The 24779-nt window shown below is 35.5% G+C and overlaps 1 protein-coding gene across 4 annotated transcripts in view; it reads right to left on the bottom strand.

Annotated features, from left to right (window-relative positions):
- The window catches only part of LOC117167080, a 70664-nt gene that overhangs the window by 42918 nt on the left and 2967 nt on the right, over nt 1-24779 (bottom strand). The window contains exon 1 of one of the 4 annotated variants that reach the window (XM_033351700.1): nt 20006-20090. The exons of 1 other annotated variant lie outside the window; for it this stretch is intronic. In XM_033351700.1, coding sequence (XP_033207591.1) covers nt 20006-20054 — 49 coding nt within the window. In that variant the 5' untranslated portion in view covers nt 20055-20090. Of the gene's footprint in view, nt 1-1388; nt 1556-19173; nt 19195-20005; nt 20091-24779 lie in introns of those variants that run through there. 2 more of the 4 variants (XM_033351701.1, XM_033351699.1) reach the window with 2 other exon arrangements.

The raw sequence follows: 24779 nt of genomic DNA on the forward strand, positions 1-24779 counted from the left end.
TGCTTTAAATCGTGAATAGCAAACGCTCGAAACTGCGCTACAGGGTGTACATCGAAAATCTACAGGCGCACATCGCACCATTTTCTCCTTACATTTGGATCCAGATCATCCATACATTCATTACATACCTGCTGTGAAATACACAGTTCAGGTGTGTGAATGTTGTTTGATTCATTACCCACAACTTTCTCACACTGCTGTGTTTAGAAATCGTAAAAAATGGAAGCTATTTTTTTCCTAGATACATTCCCTTTAGTTTTTTTTAGTTCAAGAGCTGCTATGAAACAAAATTGTTTATAAGGACAGAGTTTCTTACATGTGCTACATTGTGAAAAACCACATATATGTTTGTCACATTCTTTGTTTTTTTTAAGAATTTATCAGATTTGAGCAATCATCACATATTTTCAATACTGAGCAAATACCTTTGCCGATGGAAAATTAATTAGGGAGTATATGCTTTTTAAAACATTCTTCTCTGTAAAAGTATCTGAGACACTTTCTACATTTAATATTATTGTTATTGTTATTATTATTATTATTATTTAAGTCAGCATTAGCATTGAATGACGGAGAACTGTAACGGGCGTCACACTGCATTGAACATCTGAGATCGGTTTTTCGACAATATGCCTTGTTACCGGGTATACAAAATTTTTGTAATGCTACGGCTTCAATTAGATTTAAATTTATACTATAGTGATTATCGGGATTTCCTTCATACAATAAATATAAATTTTCTCTAACTATTTATATCTGCAGCGTTTGTAATGACAGAAGTACCATTGTAAAAAGATTTCGCTTTACCTTTACCAAAATCTTTAAAATCATAAACTATCATTGCTATTTGACGCCTTGATAATTAATTCTAATAAACGATTAGCTCAGGTAACCCACACCCAGTCTCAGGTATCTCCAGTGTTTCACGTGAGCTCTTTGACTGCTCTAATCTGAACTCTAACTGTTCTTTTACGCATGCTTTCCCACATTTTTTAGAATTGAAGTTATTCTTATCTGACTGAAGGTCAGCATTCGCAACAGTTACAACAATAGCTTGCGGTAGGCAGGTATTTGACTCATTCTCTATTTCATACACGGATCGTCTTTTAAACCCTTCAGTTAACTTGTTTCTACCTTTGTCTGATGATAAACTTACGCAAGTGATTTCAACCACAAAATTATTATCAATATCACCCCACAACATCACTTTCTTCACACCACGTGGTTCTATATTAAAATAGATCGAAAATGCTGACTCTAACCAAGCAACCGGTTTATTTTTACCTGGAGGTAACATTTTTCAGTTATCGCGAACTTTTTAACAAACTGATCACACTCATTAATTTTAACGACAAAGGGGGATACACTACTTAAACTCTCATTCCTACTTATTGGTTGTGCATCCTGAATTTCTGATGTAGAAGGTCGCACAGGTTCCGTAGCCCTGGATGGACCTGCAGCTGCTTTAGGTGTTGATACAGCCTTCCATGGATCTTTGATTCTATTAGTCCTAGTGTATAGCATTGAACCACCACGGTGTTGAATTCCAGTTAGATTTTGTTTAGTTACTGAAAAATGAAAAAGTAATGTTTCAAATAATACTTTTATATATCAAAAAAGTTTATAAGGAAAAAAAGAGTTACATAAAGTTATATTACTGTTTTGCTTACTTTCCGTTTTTTCTTTTCTTTGTTCTTTTTCTTCTCCTCTTCCACCTTTTTCTTCTTCTGCTCCTCTTTTATACGTAATTTCTCTCTCTGAATCTTTAGAGCAAAACATACAATGTCGCAAACTGTGGGTGATGTTCAAAAAGTTATTGAAAGTGTTTCTTCAACTACTTTTACTACTACGTCCAAAAGCAGAGTTCATATGACTTAAGTGGAACCGTCTCAGAAGTCAAACAAGCATCTGATTTTGATGGCTCTCTGCATACTCAATAAGTCTTGCAGTAAAAACACAATTGTTGGACTCTAAGTGCAAGCAGACGGCAGTTTTTATCCCATTATAAAAATTGTGTCTAACAAGTTACAAGGAATCAGTTTTGGGGCATCAACATGCTGCAAATTCCAGGAACAGTTTGACGTTATAAGTGCTTACTTTGAAACTGAGGGATATGTATCATTAGACAAAGAACTACTCAATATTAATGATTACAAAGTGAAATTCAAGACGTCCTACGGGGAGAAAGCTATTTTTTTACAGAACAGCTTCTCCTGATCTTAAAAATGGTGAACATGATGAAAATTCTTGTGGAAAAAAGGAAAAAAAAAGTTGTGCCATAAATTGCGATGAAAAAGGCTATTTTCATTAGCTTAAAAAATATTATGTTGTATGCGAATTGTAAAATTATTAACTGAACATTGTATTTCTATGAAAATAGCTGAACCATCCGAGAATTTAATTTTTGAGTTAATGAACTATGAAAAATGTGATGTTTATCGTCGAAATTCAATGACTATTACATTGATAATATTTATTATGAGATTGGCGGGATATTGTTGACCCATTTGACTTCCATTGTAAAAAAAATATTATAAAAAGAATCACATTCAACTAACCATACTAATTCATAATGAAAAGATGAAAGAATATATGTATATAGCGAGTAAAAATCAGAGCGGCGACATCGGCAGTAACCGGGAGCGGGTTGGTCAATAAGACCAACCGCGAGCAGGCACTCGATAGAGGAAGAGGGATGCTTTATGACCTGGAGAAACATCAACACCAAGGTTTCTGTCAAGCCTAAAGATCTGGCTGAAATGGATGACGAGCTTCGTGGACATTTTTCCGAAGATTCCGACCTCAGGATTATCAATTATTGTGTCTATAATGCATCGAGAGCTTTGGCCGATGCGAACCGTAAAACAAAACCAACGATTGATCATAAGACCAAGAGACGAATGCATCAACTCGCCATAAAGATAGGCTGGGCAAGACAGTACGCGTTCCGCATTCAGTGTGTGATTGACTACATCACATCTGGCAGGAATTTTACCGCCAATGTTCGAAAGCTCGCGCGCGAACTCCGGACCCTGTATAAGAGCGTAAGAGAAAATCAAAAGTTTCTCTCTGACGCATCTCGACTCTTCCAAGACCATCCAGTTACTGTCTAACACCCGCCCAAACCAGAGGAGGTCAAAGTATTTTTGAGAGAAGTCTACGAAGTGCAGTATAGACTGGAAGAAGACTCAGAAAATATAAACAGCTTCAAGGAGCTGTGTGATGCCCCCATAATACCTGATGAAGAATGCCTACCCATCACCACCGATGAGGTGAATAAAGTATTAAGAAGGATGAAGAATTATTCCGCTCCAAGCCCAGATTGTGTCAAGACCTTCTGGTGGAAGAAGTTTCCTTCGACCCATCAGCATTTGGCCCGTATTTTCACCTCATATTTAAAGTCGGAAGAGCCAGTTCCGAAGTGGTTGGTGGAAGGGCACACTGTCGGAAAGGAACAAAGTATCTGCGACGAACACGCTTATCGTTCCGGTACTCTATTCATTTGGAGTGGTGCCATGGACGAAGAACGAGCTCAGATCCATTGATATCGGGACAAGAAAGGTTATGCACATGAACAAAAGCAGGCATCTTAAGTCTTCTGTTCCGCGACTCTACATCTCACGCCATCAAGGAGGCCGCGGAATATTGCATCAAATCTTATCTATCTCGAGTAGTCACTCCTGAAAGAAAAACTTTCGTGAACAGCTCCTCGATAAGAGAATGCACGGCATCTTCTATAGAAAAGAATTTTAGAAGAGGAACAAACGAAACGATTTCTTTAGACCCGTCTGCTCATAGCTATTTATAAAGTGGAAGGAAATTATCAGAATTAAGCAACAGGTAAAATAAACATGAATTTCATAACAGACAATCCGTACAAATAACGTAAAAATTTCAGCAACATTTTTTCTTTTTGGCATGATCCTAACGCCATTTTAAATCATCAGTAATTGGCCATTCAATTTAAAAAACAATAAAGAGGATAGATCGCGCACTTGCTGGAAAAATTAAAAAGATTCGAAAGGGGATACAAAATAAACGACCGAAATAAATAAAAATTCCTTAAGATGTTTATCGGATTTCCCTGAAGATTTTAAAAAAGCTTATATTGAAGAATGATTTTCGAAAGAAATAGAACAGAAAATTGAATTTTGCTACCAAAAAAGGACTCAAGATATTCACTCATACCTGAAAGAAATTTTGAAACTATTTACTAAAATATATCCCAGAAAAAGTCGCGAATGGGGGAACTGCGTAGAACTTTTGAAAAACTTAGAACCAAAAATAAAATATACCTAAAATTAAACGATTTTAAAAGTTTTGAATAACTGGCGAACCTAGGTATATAATGGGAAACTGAGCTTACCATATAAAAAAATAGGGGGCAAGTTTGACAAATAACAGAACATAAAATCGAAAATAAAAATAAACAAGTGTTCTAATGGTAACGAAGATAAAAAGAATTCCGAAAATAACATGCTAGATTTAAAGGCAAATAAAAATGATCAAAGAGACCACTAAAACGGAAACCAAAGTAAACAGTTTAAAAACCATGCAAAAGTCTATTTCCACTTTTACAATTGGATTTTCATTTCTTCAAACCTTTTTTTTATTTTCTTTTTCACAGCTTTTTCAAACCAATATAAACAAAATTTCAGACCTGGATTTCCACCTGGTTTCCAACCTAGATTTCAAAGAAATTTTCAACCTAGATTCACAAACAACAGACCAAGGAATCCATTTAATTCTTCCATGACGAAAATTTCCTATATGAATTCGTTGCGAATCATTCCAAAATCTGTATTCAAACCAATACGAGTATATCTAAAACAATTCGAAAAAAGTTATCAAATGCTTTCGATCGAAATCGGATACCTAAACCGATTTTCAAACCAAATTAATCCAATTTAATCCGAGCTCGAATTCATGCGGAATGAAACTCCAGTATATATATATATATATATATACACACATATATATATTATGATTGAATCTTTGGTTCGGATTGGTTGGGGTTGAATCCAATTGAGTCGTATTAAGTTTTAACCGCTTTAGATCAAACAAAATGTAGATTTTTTTCGGACTGATTCGTATACAGATTTCGGAATAATTTTGAATGATTTTGAATGAATTCCTATCCAAAAATTTAACCAGGGTTACAATCAAATGTTACCAATGTTTAATTAAATGACGTCAGGCGTACTTGAGCGGCTGAAAGTAAAAACAGAACAAAAAAAGTTTGGGAGTAAAAATGGAACATTAATTTCTTCCGAGTAAAAGTGTAACATACTGATTCTCCTAAGAAAAATGGAACAAATGAGCGCACGGCTGGTGGACGGGGATGCACGCACGGATGTTAGGTGGGGATAGAGGATCGAACTGTGCCCAGCTCTTGACAATCATTTTTATTCAAAAGTCCCAAATGGGAAACAATAACAAAATAGCAAAATACCTTAGCTCACAAAAATAAAAATAAAAATTATAATGATAAACAATGTAAAAAAGGTTTTATAAATAATTTTCAATGTCTGGCAGTGTTTTTGGAACTTAAATAAGAAAAAGTATCAGAGAATTATTTAATTTAGAAAAAATTCTAGCGATAAAGTTATTTCTGATCGTAAAAGGGAGTTGTCTGGAAACGTGAATATACAACAAGGGGCCCCGTGCTTGAATTACGAAACGAATTAAAGGCCCTCCCCAAGATCCCCCCCCCCTGTTACAAATCGTAACCAAATATATACCCCCCGCCCATTACTGTACGTAATTTATGGTTTTCCGAATTAATACGGCATGAGAATTTAAACTGATGGAAATTTTTTGTATTTAAGATAAAACATGCTTTGCAGTGTAAAAATAAAATTTTCAAAATTCCCGTATTTTCCTTCGATCATTTTATCATTTTGCCTAACTTTTAGCCTTTAAATACCAGCATTTTTTCTTGTAATATTAAAAAAAGGAACTTCTATAAACGGAGTAAAACAATATTCCACATACCAATTTAAAATTTTCAAATTTACTGATTTATTAATAAAAAATTTGGTACCATAAAAGATGAATTTTTAACAGAATACTGAAATTTTGAATACAAAACTGTAATAGATATTTAAACCAGAACAGATGAAATTTCATTTTAAAAAACGCATTTTAAAATAAAAAAGTCCGCTTTTCAACAAATAAAAGTATTTCAAACATGAAAGCAACAAATAATTACCTAAATTTTTGAACCTTCAAGTCGAAAAACGAATTTTCCTTACAGAAATTGAATTTTCAACCAAAAAAATGTGAATTTTAAGTATAAAAATTAATGTTCAACAAAATAACTAAATGCTTAACCAAAGACATAAACCTTCATACAAAAAAATCAATAATTAGTTTGACTCTCACACACGCACTTAAATTTTCGATAAAAAATGTAAATTTTAAAATAAAATAGTTTGACTTTTAACCAAGGAGATGAAATTTTCAACTAAAAATATGAATCTCTAACAACAAATAAATGATTTCTTAAAAGTAAATTTTCTACGAAATAGCTGAATTTTCAACTAAATCTACCATTTTGTTATTAATTACTTCTTTAATAGGATGCGTAGTCTGTTTTATTCGTAAAAAATAAAATTGAAAATTAAAAGAATAAATTTGTTGAAAAGCGACACAGGCTATAAAAAAATCAATCGACAAAAGTTTTTCACACAAAAAGGATAAAAATGATTAATTTTTTGGAAAAAGGGCATAAGAGACAAAAAAAATATGATAAGAAAAAAGTTGATCAAATAAAAATGATGTACTAATTTGTTGTAAACTCTTGTAATAAAAATATATTAAAAATAAAAAAGTTAACATTTGCTTGCGAGGAAAAAGTATTTTCCTGCCTGATTTGTATCAAGTATCTGAACGTATTCACTTATATAAAAAATATTGATAACAAGTATTATTCATCATTGTTATAAATAAATCATAATATAACCTCATATGTATTGTAATAGTTTATTAAACTTATTCTACTACAAAATATTGTTGACAGTTAACATTTTTCCTTGCTATAAATAATTTATGTGCACAAATAGAACATTTGCATCTTTTTGAGAGCAAGAAATTGTTTTTCACCTCATAAGTATCAAAATAGCTTATGAAACTTATTTTCTTGCAAAATATTGTCAACACTAAACGCTTATCTTTTTTATAGGTAATAATTTAAGTTATCAAATAAAAAATCATCATATTTATCCCCGAAGAAAAATTCTTTCTCATCTTATATGGATTGTAGCTTATCAAACTTATTTTGCTCCAAAATATTGTTTAAACTAAAAAAAATCACACAAAATGTAGGTTAATAAACATAACTTACCAGAATGCAGAATTTGCTGGATTCTTTTAAGTCTGATAAGCTATTTCTATACATATTAGGAGGAAATATTTTTTTTAAAAAAGGGACGAAAATTTTCATATTTGAAGGGTCCGCGGTCTAAAACTGTTAACCAAAGCGTGTTTTTCGAAAATACATTTTAAAAAATCTGCCCACTACGCGGGCATATTCTCATCGCGTGCTACGCGCGCAGGTCGCTTCGCCCGCAAGTTTGAGCGAGCCTAGGGCGCGCAACTGTTGGTTTTTGCGTTGGATGATGTATTTATCTCACGCTTCGCGCTCGATTATGTATTTACCTCGCGCTACGCGCTCGGTTTTTATGTTTTCGCATATTCTTGCGCAAACCTTTTAAAATTAAGACCCAAAACTTCAACTACTGTAATTTGTGATTGTGAATTCTCTTTTGTTAAAAGAGCTTAGCTTGAGAATTTGAGCGCACCTACGGCGCGCGACTGATGGCTCTCGCACTGCGCTCTCGGTCTTTGCATTTCTCCCGCATTCGTGCACAGACCATTTATAATTAAAGGTGAACGGGCCGACAACTGTAATTTTGTGATTGTGAACTCTCTTTTGTCAAAGCTCTTTCGGCTTGAACACATTCTCATTATGTATCTCGTGCTTCGCACTCTATTTTTTCCAACATTTAACTCGAACTGGGATTGCTTATTCTGATATTTCAAAATTTTTCTTGAACCACTTTCTTAAAAAATAATTTTTTTGTTGAGGAATCATATTTTTAGTTGAAAATTGATCTCACTGGTTAAAATTTAAACTATTTGATTTAAAATTGATATTTTTTCCTGAATACTTAAGAGCGTGTGTGCGATTTAAACTAATTATTGAAATTTAAAAAAAAAAAGGTTTGTCTGTTTGGTTGAGCATTTAGCTATTTTGTTGAAAATTAATTTTTGTGCTAAAAATTCAATTTCTGTGGAGAAAATTCGTTTCTTGAATTAAAGGTTCAACAATTCAGGTGATTGTTTTTTTCTTTCATGTTTGAAATTTTTTATTTGTTTAAAATCCGCCTTTTTGGTTTTAAAATTCATTTTTTTTTAATGAGCATTTATCTCTCTTTGTTTAAATATCATTTACACTTTTGTACTAGAAATTTCAGTATTCTGTTAAAAGTTCATCTTTTGATAGTAGCAAAGTCTTATAAATATATTTGAAAATTTTAAATTCGTATCTGGAATATTGTTTTACTCTGTTTATGGAAGGTTCTACGTTAAAAATTTTACAAGATTAAGATGCTGGTATTTGAAGGTTAACGGTCGGGGAAAATGATAAAGTGGTCAAGGACAAATACAGGAATTTAAAAAATCATGTTTTCACCTTGCAAAGCACGTTTTATCTTGAATACAACAAATTTAAATTCGTTTAAAGTCTCATATTGTATTATTTCTGGAAATCATAAATTACGTACAGTAATGAGAAGGGGAACTATCTATTTTGTTACGGTTTATTACAGGGTGAGAGTTTTGGAGAGGACATTTAATCTGTTACGTAATTTAAGTACGGTCCCCTATTGTATCTTAACATTTTCAGACAACTCTCTTTTACGATCTGGAATAACCTTATCGCTAAAAGGTGATCGCGGTGATCATTTATTTTTTTACTTTTGTAAGCTAACGAATTATTCTTTTTTGTTATTATTTTCCATTTGGGAGTCTTGAACAAAAATAATAATCAATAGCTAGGCATGGTTCGACCCTCTACCCCCACCTAAAATCCGCGTATGCAGTCCACCCCACCAGTCGTGCGCTCGTTTGTTCCGTTTTTACTCGAAGACTCAGTATGTTGCATTTTTACTTTGAAAAAATGTATGCTTCATTTTTACTCCCAAACTTTGTATGCCCCGTTTTTACTTTGAGCCACTCAAATCAAGGCAAAAGTAATCCAATGTAGGCATTTTAGGCACTTATGAAAGGTTGCTCAAACTCGCTTTCCATCCCAATAATTAAAAATAAAATTGAAAATAAACCCATTAGAGAAAAAAAGAATCAGGAAGCTGAAAATCGAGAAAATTAGAGATGATCTATTGATTAAAAAATTTAAAAGAAAAACAGAAAAATAAAGAGAAAACCGAAATTCGGTGGCAGCTCGTGTATTAACCTCAAAAGTACTCGAGATAGTAAGAAAAGTAGTCCAACTTTAGAAGATAGCGAAATCCTCCTATAGTGACTCTGAATTCTAACGAATCCCCAAAAACACAAAACACCCAAATTCCTGCAGAGAATGTTTAAACTATTTAAAATATTTATGTTAACAAATAATTAGGAGAAAAAATCAGGAAAATTCTTAATAATAGTAAATACCGAGACACTCATAGGAATAGCAAAAGTAATCTTTAGAAAAATAAAAAAGTTACTGATCAGAAAAAATTAGAAAATGAATCTCAAAAATCCCATGAGATATCAGAAATTTATAAAAGAAATCAATGAGTTAGTTAAAATATTAAAGCGATCAGAATAAATAATATTTTAGATGGATTATAAAAAATAAACGAACAAGATAATTGTTCACGGGAAACTTTCGAAGACATTGCTGAGCTTAACGAAAGCCAACAATCTCAAATTAAAAACTTTTAAGAACCCTGTTGTTCCAATTAGTCGAGCCCTACAGTTATGATAAAAAGTGCAGGGAAAGATTATAGATTTTGTTTAGATTTTAGAAAGGTTAATAAAATTACAAAAACGGACCTCGACCCAATCCCACTCATGACAGAAATACTAGACATTTAAAGATCAGAAAAATTCATTTCTAAAATTAATTGAGATTACCTTATTTTAGAGATAGCATTATATAAAAAATCCAAACCAATAACAGCATTTACAGTCTCTGTAAAAGGCATGTACCAATTTAAAAGGGTGTCACTTGGTTTAAACAAAGCGCTACCCAATTTCCAGAGATCCATGGACAAAATTATCACTCTAGATTTAAAACCAAATGTTTTTTCTTATTTACACGAAATACTAGTAGTAACTCAAAATTTTGATGTGCATTTAAAATAATTAAAAATCATATTAGATAAAATAAATGAAGCAAATTTAAGGATCAGTTGGGGCAAATGTGTGTTCGGCTGCTCGCAAATTAAATATTTAGGTTTTAAAGATAAAGGCAAATGACTCCAAATAGCAAGTGACAACATGCAACGAATCCAAGAATTTCCGTAAACTAAAAGTATAAAACAAACACAGCGCATTATAGGGAAGGCAAGTTGGTACAGAACATTCATCCCACATTTTGCCGAAATAATAGAACCGATTGACAGACTGCTAAAAAAAGACCAAACATGGGAATAGAGATTAGAACAAGATGAGGGTTTCCACCAAATTACAGACGGCATAGAATCTCGGTACTCAGCAACAGAAAAAGAGTGCCTAGCCATAGTTTGGGCTACACAAAACTTTAGGCCGTATCTAGAAGCAAGTCCCACCTCCGGAACATTTTTTCCTGCTGCATACCCCCACCCCCTGAAAATTTGTTTTGGCTACGACATTGTCTAGAAGGTTACAGTTTCAATATAATAATGGATCACTTAGCGTTAAAGTGCCTTCATAACCTTAAAAAACCCACTGGTCGATTAGCTTTACATTGTAGTGTCGAAAAACGAAAACTGGACGTTAATGATAAAACAGATTACTAGTACTCTGCTAAAGTCAGATGAGATACAAAACGTCCTGAGGAACACGAAAAATATCAAATCAGAGATTTGCAACTCTATTTTAACAGAACTGACCAACATAAATCTACTCTAATACCAGACTCAAATTCTTGAAAATTAATCGTACCCCAAATCTTGAGACGTCAAGTTTTAGGAGAAAACAACGACAATACCCAGACTGGACGTTTTGGCTCCGAGAGAACTTACGCGAAAGTTTTCAGACATTACTTCTTACCAGGGGAATATTCGGACGTTATCAAATATGTAAAAAACTGCCAGACTTTCTAAAGAGCAAGAAACATTGTAGCAGCTGATATCATCGGTTCGCTAGCAAGTTCTAAAAAGAGCAAAAATTCATCGACACAATTCACACCAGAATTTGTAAATTAAGGTCAAGAACTAAAACCAATTCAGTCCCTCAAAAACATAGAAAACGATAGCGAGATAGAAATCTAAAGCGTCTTAGACACGTAAGAAGTAACATTCCCCTTTAAGACGAAAAAAAAGTAAAAACATAACAAGAATTATAAGAACTAAGAATTTTAGAAAGGAAGTTCAAACAGTGGAACACAGAACTTAAAATTCTATAACAGGAATACATTTACTCTAAATATTTGTTAATAAACTAAATTACACAGTTTAAATTGTATTCACAATTTTATAGCTAAATAAAGTAATAGCAACTCAAATAAAAAAAGGTGACTTAAACAACAATTGATTCCAAAAACAAGGCATTTTTACGACCATTGATTACACGGACGAGTTTTTCTTTTTATATTTGTTTCAGATAGAAGATTACTTGTTGACAACGAAAAAGAATTTAAATTAACTACAAGAAGAAGCAGGTATATACCAGAACCTCCGAGGGGGAGTGGGGTATAAAAGAATTGTTACCATTAAATAGAGCTCGGTACGGCCATGCATGAAAGGGTTGCCAGACCGCATCCGAGATGAGATCGAACCCTTTGAGGGGTCTCGAAATCCTGGGCACGGCGCACCGCGCCATTAGTCTCGAACCATAACTTAAAAGATACAGACTCTTTGTCCTTTGTCAATGATCTTGCTCAATATAACAGTGCTCTCGTTCGTCCAGTCTCGTACTCCCGTTTGTCGCCACGCGGTACTGTTGCAAACCTACTTAAATACACTTCCCCGAAGCAGACCGTCGGACCGCTACGCAACCATCTGGGACCATCTCCATAGGCATTAGCACCCTTGCTCCTCGAAGAGAAAACTCACAGTCAGCACTCGCCACGGGCTGACGCCTTTCAATCAAATTTAAGTGGTAATAAACCCCCCTTTATTTTCCGTAATTATTGTGTTTCAATGTATCTGCCTCATTCTCTGTCTTTTAACTCCCAATTTCCTTCCTTGGCATTACCTCCGTAATAATTGGTGTGTGAAATTGGCATAATAACCTCTGAATGTGCTCTGCCTTATGTTTTCGCAACTGTGAAATTTTTACATCGACTTTTTTGAGTAGATTCGATTTTTTCAACCAATAAGAAAAAGATAAAGCGCATTGATAGGATGGTACAAAGTAATTTGAATACATTTTCTGATTCTTGGCGAAGCCGCAATCTAAAAAGTTCGCGAATTCTGATCCGTAATTATCCTGGCTGACTATAAAGTAATGTCTGCTACAAATGTGACTGTCCGTAAAGAAAGGGACCTTACGCGTGGTAGCTTTATTTTACAGGAGGAGCGATTGAAGGGGTCGTCCAAAACAGAAAATCAATAAAGGACTTCACTTTGCAGCATAACAATTCGATTGGGGTAAAAAATAAAAACACGTTTTTTTGTGTTAGGGCCCTTTCATTGCCGACAGGCACATATGACGGGCCGAGAATAAATGCGGTGTAAAATGAGTTGCAGAAAAAAAGCGGTTTCATTTTTCGTATCAATGCAAAAAAGACTGAAAAATTCCAGGAATGGCAACTGAATGTAAGAGTGTCAGAGTAGAAGTGAACTGTAATTATTCTGTGGGGAAAACGGGTTTGAATTTGAAAAACTACAAACAGTATATAACGATACATAATGCATAATTAAGAATAATATATAACGGTGGCAAAGAACTGGTTTGTATGTAAACTCCCAAAAAACCGGAAAACTTGAAATAATTTTCAATGCATTTTTGAACGTATTCGCGTTTGTGATGGTAAACCATTTTAATGTATTTTAATTTGTTTTTTATTTCGATGAATTACTACGATGTCAGAAATTTTCTTGAGATTGATTTGAAAAATTCATTAAGTGAGGAGAGAATAAAATTTTTGATTATGTGAATACAAAAAATGTCATAGCTTACGCACAATATACTGCCGTAGGTCGCAAGAATTCACTTTTGAGTCATTTCATAGGCGTTGGATTTTCGGTGCAACGTAAAATGGATTTCCACAAGAATACAGGGAAAGACGGGTTAAGTTACGGCCGCGATAAGAAACGGTTTAGGCGCCTAACTCGTTCCTGCCCTTAGCTTATAGCAATCCGCTTTACCTCTGCACCATTCAGTTCGGCCTTCATTCCTCTAGAATCAAACCGAAGGGCCTATAAAAAAGTCACCGAACGCTTCCTCGGGTTGCGGATAGACGGTCCCTGTACCGAGTGTTTCTGCTGAATATGGTTACAAAGATAAATAGGCAGTCGCGGACAATTGTTCAGGGGTGGTCCCAAAGGAATTAACCCCCAAGCGGAGGTGTGAAAACCGTGCCGAAAGCTGAATGGAACCTGGGTGAGGTGTCTAGAACGATGACTCTGATCCTTGCATGCGGGGCTCTACAAGGATGCGCGAACCCCTTTCCCTAGCTTCTCGTGGGAACAACAATGACAACACCAAACATAGTTGTAGTAAGTGCGGTTCAAAACAACAGAACGCGCAGGGCTCCCGACAATGGGTTGGCCAACAGTGCCGACCAATCTAGAGCTGGGGGAGCCAATGAAAATGGATTCAATGCAATGGATCGGCGGAATCTCGCGACCTTTGGGTGGACGGAGCGACTGAATCACGACTTGCTAGAGTGCTACGATGCGAGTGTGGCCCCTGAACGAGGTTACATGGCACGGCTGCATGCTCTGTGGTGCGAGAAACGCCCGGAGCTCTCGCACTTTTTGCAGCAACGTCTGCGAAACCATGCTGAACTAGTCCGAACAAGGGGCTACGTAAGCGGAACGCCTAGTCTACTAGAACAAGCCGGCAATAGAGAAATCGAGGTGATACTAAGACACACGATACGTTGTCTGTTCGTTACGTGTGAGACGTGTTGGATCGCTCCGTGTTTGCTTGAGTTTTTAAATCGTATAAGGTGATCATGGACTACTTAGAGGTATTTTTTCGTTGCCTGTTTCTGTTCTCTGCACATTGGACATGCTGCTTTTGCAGCAGCCGTACAAGAATCTACCCCTAATATTAGTCGATCGCCTATCCAAGAATAAAATCAACCTACGTATAACTTACAGAAATGAAACCCCAATGATAGTATCCAACTCGGTAAAACCTACAAGCCAAGTGTCTACTATCAAGAATCTAGATGTATAAATACAAAGTTTAATTACATAATCAAATCTATAGCTATTTTTAAATATGACAGCTTTATTCTAATGGAAACTTGACTTAAACCTGATGTCTTATCATCTGAATTTTTTAACACGAATTTGTATCATGTCTTTAGGGATGATCGTAAGCCCTCCAGTGCTTACTTTAGTCTGTTCGAAGATATCTTAAATTCACCAATGAATCTTCAGGATATTTGGGGACAAAAATTAATCACCCTTCGTGACCTTAATGTTCTAATCAACAAGTTTATGCAAGCATTGGAATTAAAGCAATTAAACCCTATTCCGACTTAAAATAATAAATATTTGGACCTAGTATTCTCTAATGTATTAACATTAGTTTGATAAGTAGATATCTGATCCCCATTTTTCCTGAAGATGCACATCACCCTACTCTGGACTTGCTGCTGGATATAAAATCTAGAAATATTCACACAAACATTGCTGAAAACAGTCGATCGTCCCGCTACAACTGGAAAAGCTGCCATTTGAAAGAGCTATTTATATTGCTTTACGATACTGATTGGTCTATCCTGGAAAATATTAATAAGGTCAATGATGCCTGCAACCTATTCTACGATCAATTGTACTCTGCAATTAACAAATCAACTTCTAAACGTAAAGGTAATATTCTCAAAAGATGTTATCCGCCTTGGTTCATGAAATATATTATTAGCGATATTCGTCTAAAAGATAAACATAGGTCTAAATATTCTAACAACCTCAATAATGATTATTTAAAACAGTTTGAATCACTGTGAAAAAGCTTTAAACAACGCACTATATTACGCATAACAATGATAATGATACAACTGAGGCAAGTATAAATATGTTTCCAACGACTTTCTGGAGATATGTGAATAATTTGCGGCGGGAATCCAGAATGCCAGGCATAATGTGACATGCAGGAATTGAGTATTCCTCACTCACTAATATTGTTAATTTATTTGCAGATTACTTTGACAGCATCTACGAGTTGCCCTCAAATATAACTTCTGTAACTCTATCTGCTAAAACTCAGCATTTACTTGGCGATGTGTTGTGAATTGAAGAAAATAATGTTATTATAGATCTCAAGAAACTTCTGTGCAAACTTACTGCGGTTACCAACCTTATATTAGCATTCTTAATTAATGACCTATCAGCGTCAATGATTGCATTTTAACCATCTCGTTTAACTCAGTCCTGTGTCTTCGGATGTTCCCTGACGTTTAAAAGCAGACAAGGATTGGTCCGGATTTCAAAAAAGGGGATAGGTCTCAGGTTAAGAATTATCGCCCGGTCTCAATAATAAATAACTTTTCGAAGGTTTTTGAAAGGTGCATATATGACATAATTTTTAACTCTGCCATTTCCTTAATATCAACGTATCAGCACGGCTTTATTCTTAGGAGAGCGAATACTACACATTTATTTGCATTTACACAATACATTCATGATCTCCTAAATGAATATAGCCGGGTGGTATCTACACAGACCTTCCAAAGGCCTTCGACAAGCATAAACTCTTACATCCTTTTTAATCCTACCTAATAAACACACTAAACAGAGTGCAATATGGTAGTTAATCCTCTCGTTCGTTTTTTCCCTTCTTCGGATTTCCTCAAGGTTCCAATTTAGGACTTCTTCTTTTCATAAATTATATGGATGATCTTTCGCCCAACCTAATCTGTTATCATCTGTTTTATGTTGATGATGTCAAGCTTTACATACCCATATCAAGCATATAATCTTTCAATGTGTAACAAAAAAAATAACAAAATATATGATCATGACATTTACTAAGAAGAGGTTTATTTTGGAATATCAGTAAATGATTAAGGGTGTTAACATCCAGAGGGTTTTTGTGATTGAGGACTTGGGCGTGGCCATTTCGCCGAATTAAACTTTTGATACAGACTTTGGTGGGATTTTTCTCGGTGCAAGCAAGACTCTAGTATTTCTGATAAGATCATGGAAGTATTTATAAACAACGAGACTCCTCAAGACACTACTTCAATCCCTGTTTATGTCTAAGTTGCAATATGCTTCTGTGGTTTGGGCTCCTCACACCAAAAAGTACTCTGATGCCATTGAAATCTGCCATAAAAAATTCCTAAGATTCATAGCTTGGAAGGAAGATGGCACATTTCCTTCCAGGGGTTCAGACTATACATTGCTTAGCTCTAGATTGGGCGTGTGGTCCCTGGAGAATAGGAGTATTTTTTCAACCATTTTATGCCTTTTCAAAATTGCACGTGGTTTAATTAAATGTCAATCTTTCTTACATTCGCTGTCACTCAATGCTCCGCAGTATGTCCCTCGTCAGACTGAACGTTTTTGCAATCCTGCAGCTCTCAACCGTCGTTCTCCATTATATCGTATGTGCACTTATGGAAATGAACTATATGTATGTCAAGGCGCTGAACCCAACATCGATCTATTTTTTATGTCTATTGGCGAGTTTATTACAGCAACATATCAATTTATTAACCATCGTCAATAACATTAGTACAATCATGGAGCGATGTAACGTTTCTCACACTACTTAGCAATGTATATATGGTGATATGTACACTTTGTAGCCCTATCATTGGTCATTTGACCGTTGGGCTTATGTTTTTCTAAATAAATAAATAATTATATAAGACCAACCGCAGACAGGCATCCGATAGAGGAACAGCGATGCTTCATGACCAGGAGAAACATCAACATGTACGTTTATCTCAGGTCTAGAGATCTGGATGAAATGGCTGACGAGCTTCGTGAACATTTTTCCGAAGAATCCGACCTAAGAATTATCAATTGTTATGTGTATAATAGAGTGAGAGCTTTGGCCGATACAAACCGTAAAACAAAACCAACGGTTGATCATAATAACAAAAGACGAATGCATCAACTCGCCATAAAGACATACTGGGCAAGACAGTATGCGTTCCGCATTCAGTGCGTGATTGACTACATAACATCTGAAAGGAATTATACCGCCAAGGTTCGAAAGTTCGCATGCGAACTCCGGATCCATTATCACGCACTTAACAAGTCATAGCTGCTGACCATCAGGCAGCATATTGTTGAGAGAATACGACAATATCTAACGCTCAAAGAAGTCAACAGCCGAGAGAGCAGTGGGTCATAGAAAACCAACAGTTTCTCTCTTAACCATCTCGACTCTTCCAAGCCCCTCCAGTTACTGTCGATCACCCGCCCAAACCAGAGGTGGTCGAAGTATTTGGGAGAGAAGTCTAAGAAGTGCAGCATAGACTGTACGTACACTCAGATAACATAAATAGCTACAAGGAGCTGTGTAGTGCCTTCATAACACCTGATGAAGAATGCCCACCCATCCCTACCGAGGAGGTGAAAAAAGTATTAGGAGATATGAAGAACTATTTCGCTCTTGGACCAGATAGTATCAAGACCTTCTGGTGGAAGAAGTTTCGTTTATGTTATCAGCATCTGGCCCGTATTTGTACCTCATATGAAAAGTCGGAAAAACACTGTATAACATCTTCACAGCTGTCCTAATGATAGGATTTTTAGGACAATCGGACCTGTGTGGCAAGAAATTTATGAACGCGGCTCAAAAAAGGCGTAGCAGGATATCGGGGGAACATGCTCATCGATAGATGCGCCTGCAAAGATACACAATGCTACCAGCGTAACCTTTTGTTGGCCTAGAATGATTGCCGGAAAGCTTTGGATTCGAACTCCCATAGACTGATCATCTGTCTTTTGGAAAGTTTAAAGGTTTATTCAAAAATCGTAAGGTGCATGACAGATTGATAGTGCTTTTTAAAACCATGTTCACTATCTCATCTGTCAAAAAATCGTGTGACAACGAACAAGGTCACCTTTCAGAGATGATGATGACCAATGATAAAAATAAAGAGTAACTACATCTAGCTCTCGGAATTGTCGACCGGTACACTAAGAAAATAGGAATGGAATTTTGGTTAGACAAATGCGCCAAGGTTTATTTGAAGTGAGGAAAACTTCATGGCATCCCTGAAGACCCTGAGCTCATAGATAGAAGCACTATACGACACCTTTGCGTTGGAGAGACTTATACATACCTGGTCGCGCTACAAAGACGCATTCAGGATGTAATATCTATAAAGGATCCTCTCCGGAGCAGATACAAACATCTCATCCGGCTGGTTTGGTCTTCCGAAGTGTCGGCGAGGAACAAAGTATCTGCAACGAACATGCTTGCCGTCAAAATGTCAATTTTGGATTTTTCAAGAAAATTCAAAAAGTTGTTATGATAATCTTGTAGCGCATTCAAAAAGAAACAGTTTTCTTCAGTTGCCTTTTTCCATAGCCTGCGTTATTTGGCTTAAAAGGTTCATTTTCGTGTGTTTTTTTGAATTCTGTAAATATTATAACTCTGGTAATTTTTGGTTTTACGAAAGAAAGTAAGAAGAATAAATTGTTGGACATGTTGAATACTATGAATAAACGTACAACTCTAATTCCTTCTCTGACGAGAATGTGAAAAAGTTTATTATAAATGAAAGGCATTAAAAAAATGAACAATTTGAGTGGTCGACCATTGAAATTGATTAATTTTTTGCTTTAGAAAAAATGAAAACTGGCAAAATTGACCACTTACCGAATTAAGCAATAATGCACGCACATCCATCAAAGTCTGTAAATATATATCTTTTTATGAGCTACAAGCTTGTGCAAAATTTCAGGTTAAAATATTCAATACTTTGGCAGGAAATCTGTTTATTGTTCCAAGATTTCTGTTGCTCCAGATGCTGTAATTTTTAAAAAAAGTTCAAAACCAATGAAAGTCTACAATTTTGTTGTCCAACATCCACAATATCCAAAACAGTATTTAGATATATTATTTTTTCAAGTATGAACTTGGTTAAAAAGGGCTAAAAGTAGGAAAAGGTGTTTTTTTCTTACAAACGAATAGACTAACTTCTTTGATTACCATTGTACAAAATCGCAGTTTCAGTCCATGCACAGTTATTAGTTCTGAATGCATAGAAAGAAAAAAACTACTCCACGATAATTAGAAGAAAAGATAAATTTTTCCTAACAATTACTGCAGGTGGAATTTTGAAGCTAGAGAGATCATACTTTCAGGGAGTGTAGATGAAGACTTTGAGTGATAGCAGTAAGCTTGTCCAAATTTTCTTTTGTGAACTGAGTGTTTGCAATTGCGTTGAATATAAGGTAAACTGTATTTAATTGTCTTAAAGGTTCTTTAATCGGGTTTGAAGAAATGTGTAGAAAAACGAAAAGTTTATTCTTCGTTAAAGACATATGAATGTAACAAGATAATAAAAAAGTTGTAAATATCTAATTTACGACTGTTTGTCGCATGGTCAAATTTGTATTCGCTTGCATCGCTATGCAAACTTATTCAAAACGAAGGGAATAAAGCACCAAATATCGGGAAAAAATGTGTCTATATTTCTTAAGTGTACCTCTTTTTCGCAAAGAAAAATTAGTCTTCGCGTGTATTTCCTTGCGCATTTCTTCAACGTAAACATTATACACGTTTTATAATTTGGCATCCCAGTTTTGTTAACGCACACAAATCTTAAAAGTCTTTTCCATTAATTCCAGTTGTTTTTATTTCAATGTTGACTTTTGCATCTGTATATTGTTAACATAAGCTTTAAAATTAGTTGTAAAATTGAAACATGTGTAGAAATGATTTCCATTTAATGAGCGCTCTATTCTCGTTTTCAACATTTTCATTTCAGGTATGTAATATCTTTACTGTATGGATACAAAATTTTATTTATTCACCATTGTTTGACACGATACTGTCTATAAGAAACGCGCTAAAGTCGCTGTTACTAACTAAAAATTGTTAAAGCGTTTCTATTACCGTTACTTTTTTTATTATGCTTATATGTACGAGGTGTGTTCGAAAAATAATGTGACTTTATGGTTTTCTCAAAAAAATATTCATTTATTCCTCAATATTTATGTTGTCCCATTCAAAGTAATCCCCATCAGATATAATATACTTGTGCTAACGATTTTTCCAATCATCGAAGCGCTTCTGATAATCATTTTGTGGTATAGCCTTGAGTTCTTTCAGCGATGCAGTTTTTATCTCCTCAATCGTTGAAAATCGATATCCTTTCATGGGTCTCTTCAGTTTTGGGAAAAGAAAAAAGTCACTGGGGGCCAAATCCGGTGAAATAAAGGCTGAGGCATGACTGTGGTGCTGTTTCTGTTCAGAAAATCCTTCACAAGCAACGGTGAATGAGCAGGTGCATTATCGTGATGCGAAAGCTACGAATTGTTTTTCCAAAGTTCCGGACGTTTTTTGCATATCGCCTCTTGCAAATGGTGCATAACTTAAAGGTAAGACTCCTTATTGACCGTACGACCTTGTGGTAAGAATTCCTGATGAACTACCCCATGGTAATCAAAGAAGACAGTGAGCAAAACCTTCACATTTGACCGAACTTGACGTTCATCTTCGACATCCTCTCGGCCTTCTTGGAACAGCTTGTACCACTTATACACATTTTTCTTACTCAGAGTAGACTCACCGTATGCAACTGTCAATATTTCAAGAGTTTCAGAGCGCTGGATTCCATTTTTCACACAAAATTTAATGCAACCCCTTGGCTCCATTTTTTTCGAAAGAAGAAAATCGTGGAGCACACCAAACCCTTCTAACCTTTTACGCCTCTGCCAGAAAAACAACACGAGCTATATAGTCAAAACTGTGAACATATGATCGTAACGAGTGTACCAACACAACAAAACAAAAAATTTAAAACTTGAATGTACGTATCCCGCGAAAATTGAAAAGTCACCTTAATTTTTGAACACACCTCGTATGTATTTAATCTCTCTCGTTTACGGGTTTGGGGACCTCCGCTCCCTGTACTTTAGGGTGGGCCGAAAAACGACTTTTTCAGATTTCGAAATCGGCAGAGGGTGGAAAAGTTGTCTTTTATTATTGCGATAAAAACGTTCTAATTCCATTCAGAAAAAATGTTTATATCATCCGGGTCCACCTAGCCTTCAAACTAAAAAATCAAGAAAAAATTAATTTTTGTATTTTGATGTATTTTGTATGCTTATTTCATCACACAAAAAATTTTTAGATCATTATATGCTTTAAAAAAACTGAATCATTAAGACTATTTCATTCTAACAATTTATAAAATATATCGTACAAATTAAGTTAAAGACAATATTTACGTAATATCTTAAAATAACAATCAACTATTGATTATTTATTAATTCTATCGGTTAGTTAGATCTTAAATTCTTGCTTTGGGAATTTTCGAACGTGATTCCAACTTTGCTTTGATGTTACCATCTTTTCTCACTGCGCCGTAAACAGATTTCGAAGTTTCTGTTACAAGATGGATACATCTTTCAGTAACTTCAGTGTGGCATGGGATTCCCTTAATCAAACTAATTGCATCTTTGATGTCTTTCATGAATTCGTTTATTTCATTAGTCGCTATTTGTCTTGTAACAGATGTCTCATAAATTTCGGTACAGGCCATGTTACCAAATCAGTGTAATCCGTTACATTAAAATGTATTTGCGGGACTTTAAATTATCTGTTTCGATTTCGCTGTTTCTGATTTCTAGCTTCTAGAATTCTTTCGCACGCTAGTTTTCTTAGATGAGGCCTCTTATCAGCCAGTATTGCCAAGAGAATAGTTTCAAAATGAGCAAAGTAACCATTATCTTTAAGGACTTTATCAACAAGTTTTCTTTGGTCTTCCTCTAGATACCTCGACTATTGTATAAGTCTTCAAAGATTCTTTGAACTACCTTTACACGAACGGTTTACTTTTATTTGAAACCAAGAAGGAGCACAAACTTTCATTATAAATGTAGCGAGAATTACAACATTTTTAGAAAGTTTTGGCAGAGATGAAATACCTTAAAATTCTACAAATAGCAGTTAGCCATTGGAAATGAGCAAGAGGACCTGGCTTCTTCTTCTCTAAATCAGAGGAACATGCTACCTCGGAAAATTGTCAGCACTAATCGGTAAGAAAGAAGTTACAGGCAGAATTTCACAATTTTGAATTGTTTTTCCAATTTCCCCAGAAAATGAGTTAGGCCCACTTGTTACTCCGTCAATTTCTGCGATTTGTTCATTGAGATGCAAAATACAGATGATCCTCTGTAAATATCTGTTCAATTCTAACTCTAGTAATCGTATTATTCCTTTAGAAATATCTGCATTTACATTTGTGTCATCGCAACCAACAATCTCAAGGGTACCTGTAGAAATGTGTCTTTCAGCTAAGAATTGTATCAAGCTTTTTTATGGCAAGAGATTTTCCAGTACTAACGATCACATGTCCTATGTATTTGGAACCAGGTTCTTCTACCAAACTAATGTGCCTTTCGATATTTTGTTTACAATAATATTTTTCCCCTTCTTGTTCCTTTACGTTAGTTTTATCTTTGCTGACGTCAAAAAATAAAGCCTTTAGATTGTCAGGAGTTTTGGTCGCAAATTCTTTTCCTAATTTTTCTTGTTCTCTACCAATCTTGTCAATATCATTGATGTTTGAAACATCTTCTTTTCTCACGATTCCTAGATTCATCAGCAGAGCGCTTGAGATTGAAGCGGCACCACGATTAGAAACGCCATAAAGCTCACATTCTAATGCTACACTGCGAAAATTTATTCGCTTTTGATTATTGCCCGGCAGAATGATATTGCAATATGAGTTTATCATTTGTATCATAGTTGGTATACTGTCTTTATAACTAAGCTTCGTGTTGGATCCAGTAGAAACGAGAAACTCCGTACAAGCTGAATCCGTTCGATACCGCTTTAAACCAACCATAAAAACATTAAACAAACATAACATACGTCAAAATAGACAAATTAATTTTTTCTTTATTCCTTTGACTTTCAAGGCTCGGGGGACTTGGAAGATATACATTTTTTTTTAAGTTATTGAAACTTTTTGATCGCAATAAGAAAAGGCAACTTTCCCATTCCATGTCGAATCCGAAATCGAAAAAAGTCGTTTTTCAAACTACCCTACAATTTACAATTCCATCCTTAGTCTAACTTAACAACTACTTATACCATATTCGACTATTTCGAATTACGTAATATTATCAGTGATAATATTTATTCTACCAATGAGCGATCTTCCAGGGCTTCCTTTCTTCTTACCATAAAAATGAATTCTCCCTATCCATTGCCATCCAAAATCCATCTTACACACACACACTCATTCACACACTACTGTCCATTTTCCTCTCTTGTACATCTTTCTAATACATGTGCCCATGACTCGATTTTGTATCCACATGCTCTACACAGATTCTCCTTTTCATCAATCCAATATCTGCACGCTCTTATTCCTTCTCCCACTCTAAACCGAACAACCCTACTCCACTTTCTTCCTTTTTTATTTTTTGCAGACATTCTGGTACCGGCCACCCTTTGGCAATCATTAACTATCTGCTGTTGTACCTTCAATATATCATCTTTGTACATTTCCCTCCTCCTTGTTTTGCTAATAGCTCTAATTGAACTTGCATGTTGGTGGCGGTAGTGAAAAAGTGTGCAGAGACAGGCGGTGAGAAGTTTTTACAAAGTGTGTGTGGAAGGTATGAGTAGAGTGTGAGGGTGGAAGTCCAGAAGGTGAGTATGGTTGTGAGGGGTACATTGGGAAGATAAAAATTAATTTACATTGTAGTGGGGGGGGGGGGATTCGCTAAATAGGGAAAGTGAGGTTAGGTTTGCAAGGGAGCGGGTTAGTTTTGTGTTCAGGATTTTGGGCCTTCATGGCGGACAAGGGTGGTTCTTGTAGTGCTGGGGGATGTGAGGGGTGAGAAAAGGGTGTCTGAAAGGAATTTGAGGGGACAAATAGGGCAAAGAAACTGAAATTTTAAGGCGGTAAGCGGCAGCGGCCTTAAGAGACATTTGTTGGGGGCAGTGCGTACTTTTGTGTATGGATAGGTTACAGTTACCAACGGACGAGCGGGAGGTGGGCAGCGAGAGTACTGACGTGTCAAGTGGCGCGTCAGGGACTCAGGGCGTCAAGTGCGAGTCAAGTGGCGCGTCAGGGAGGGGTAAGAATCGGAGCGAAAGAAGCGATCAGGCAAGGGAGAAAGCATCCAGTTCAGTTGAGGGGGAGAATCTCTTGAAGAGGATAAGGGAAAGCAAAGAGAGTCCGGATAATAGCGCGCTAGAGATTTCCTTTAAAAAAAGCGTATGAACATGTAGGTCCACCC

The sequence above is a fragment of the Belonocnema kinseyi genome, chromosome 2, assembly GCF_010883055.1.
Source record: "Belonocnema kinseyi isolate 2016_QV_RU_SX_M_011 chromosome 2, B_treatae_v1, whole genome shotgun sequence".
NCBI classification, from domain to species: domain Eukaryota; kingdom Metazoa; phylum Arthropoda; class Insecta; order Hymenoptera; family Cynipidae; genus Belonocnema; species Belonocnema kinseyi.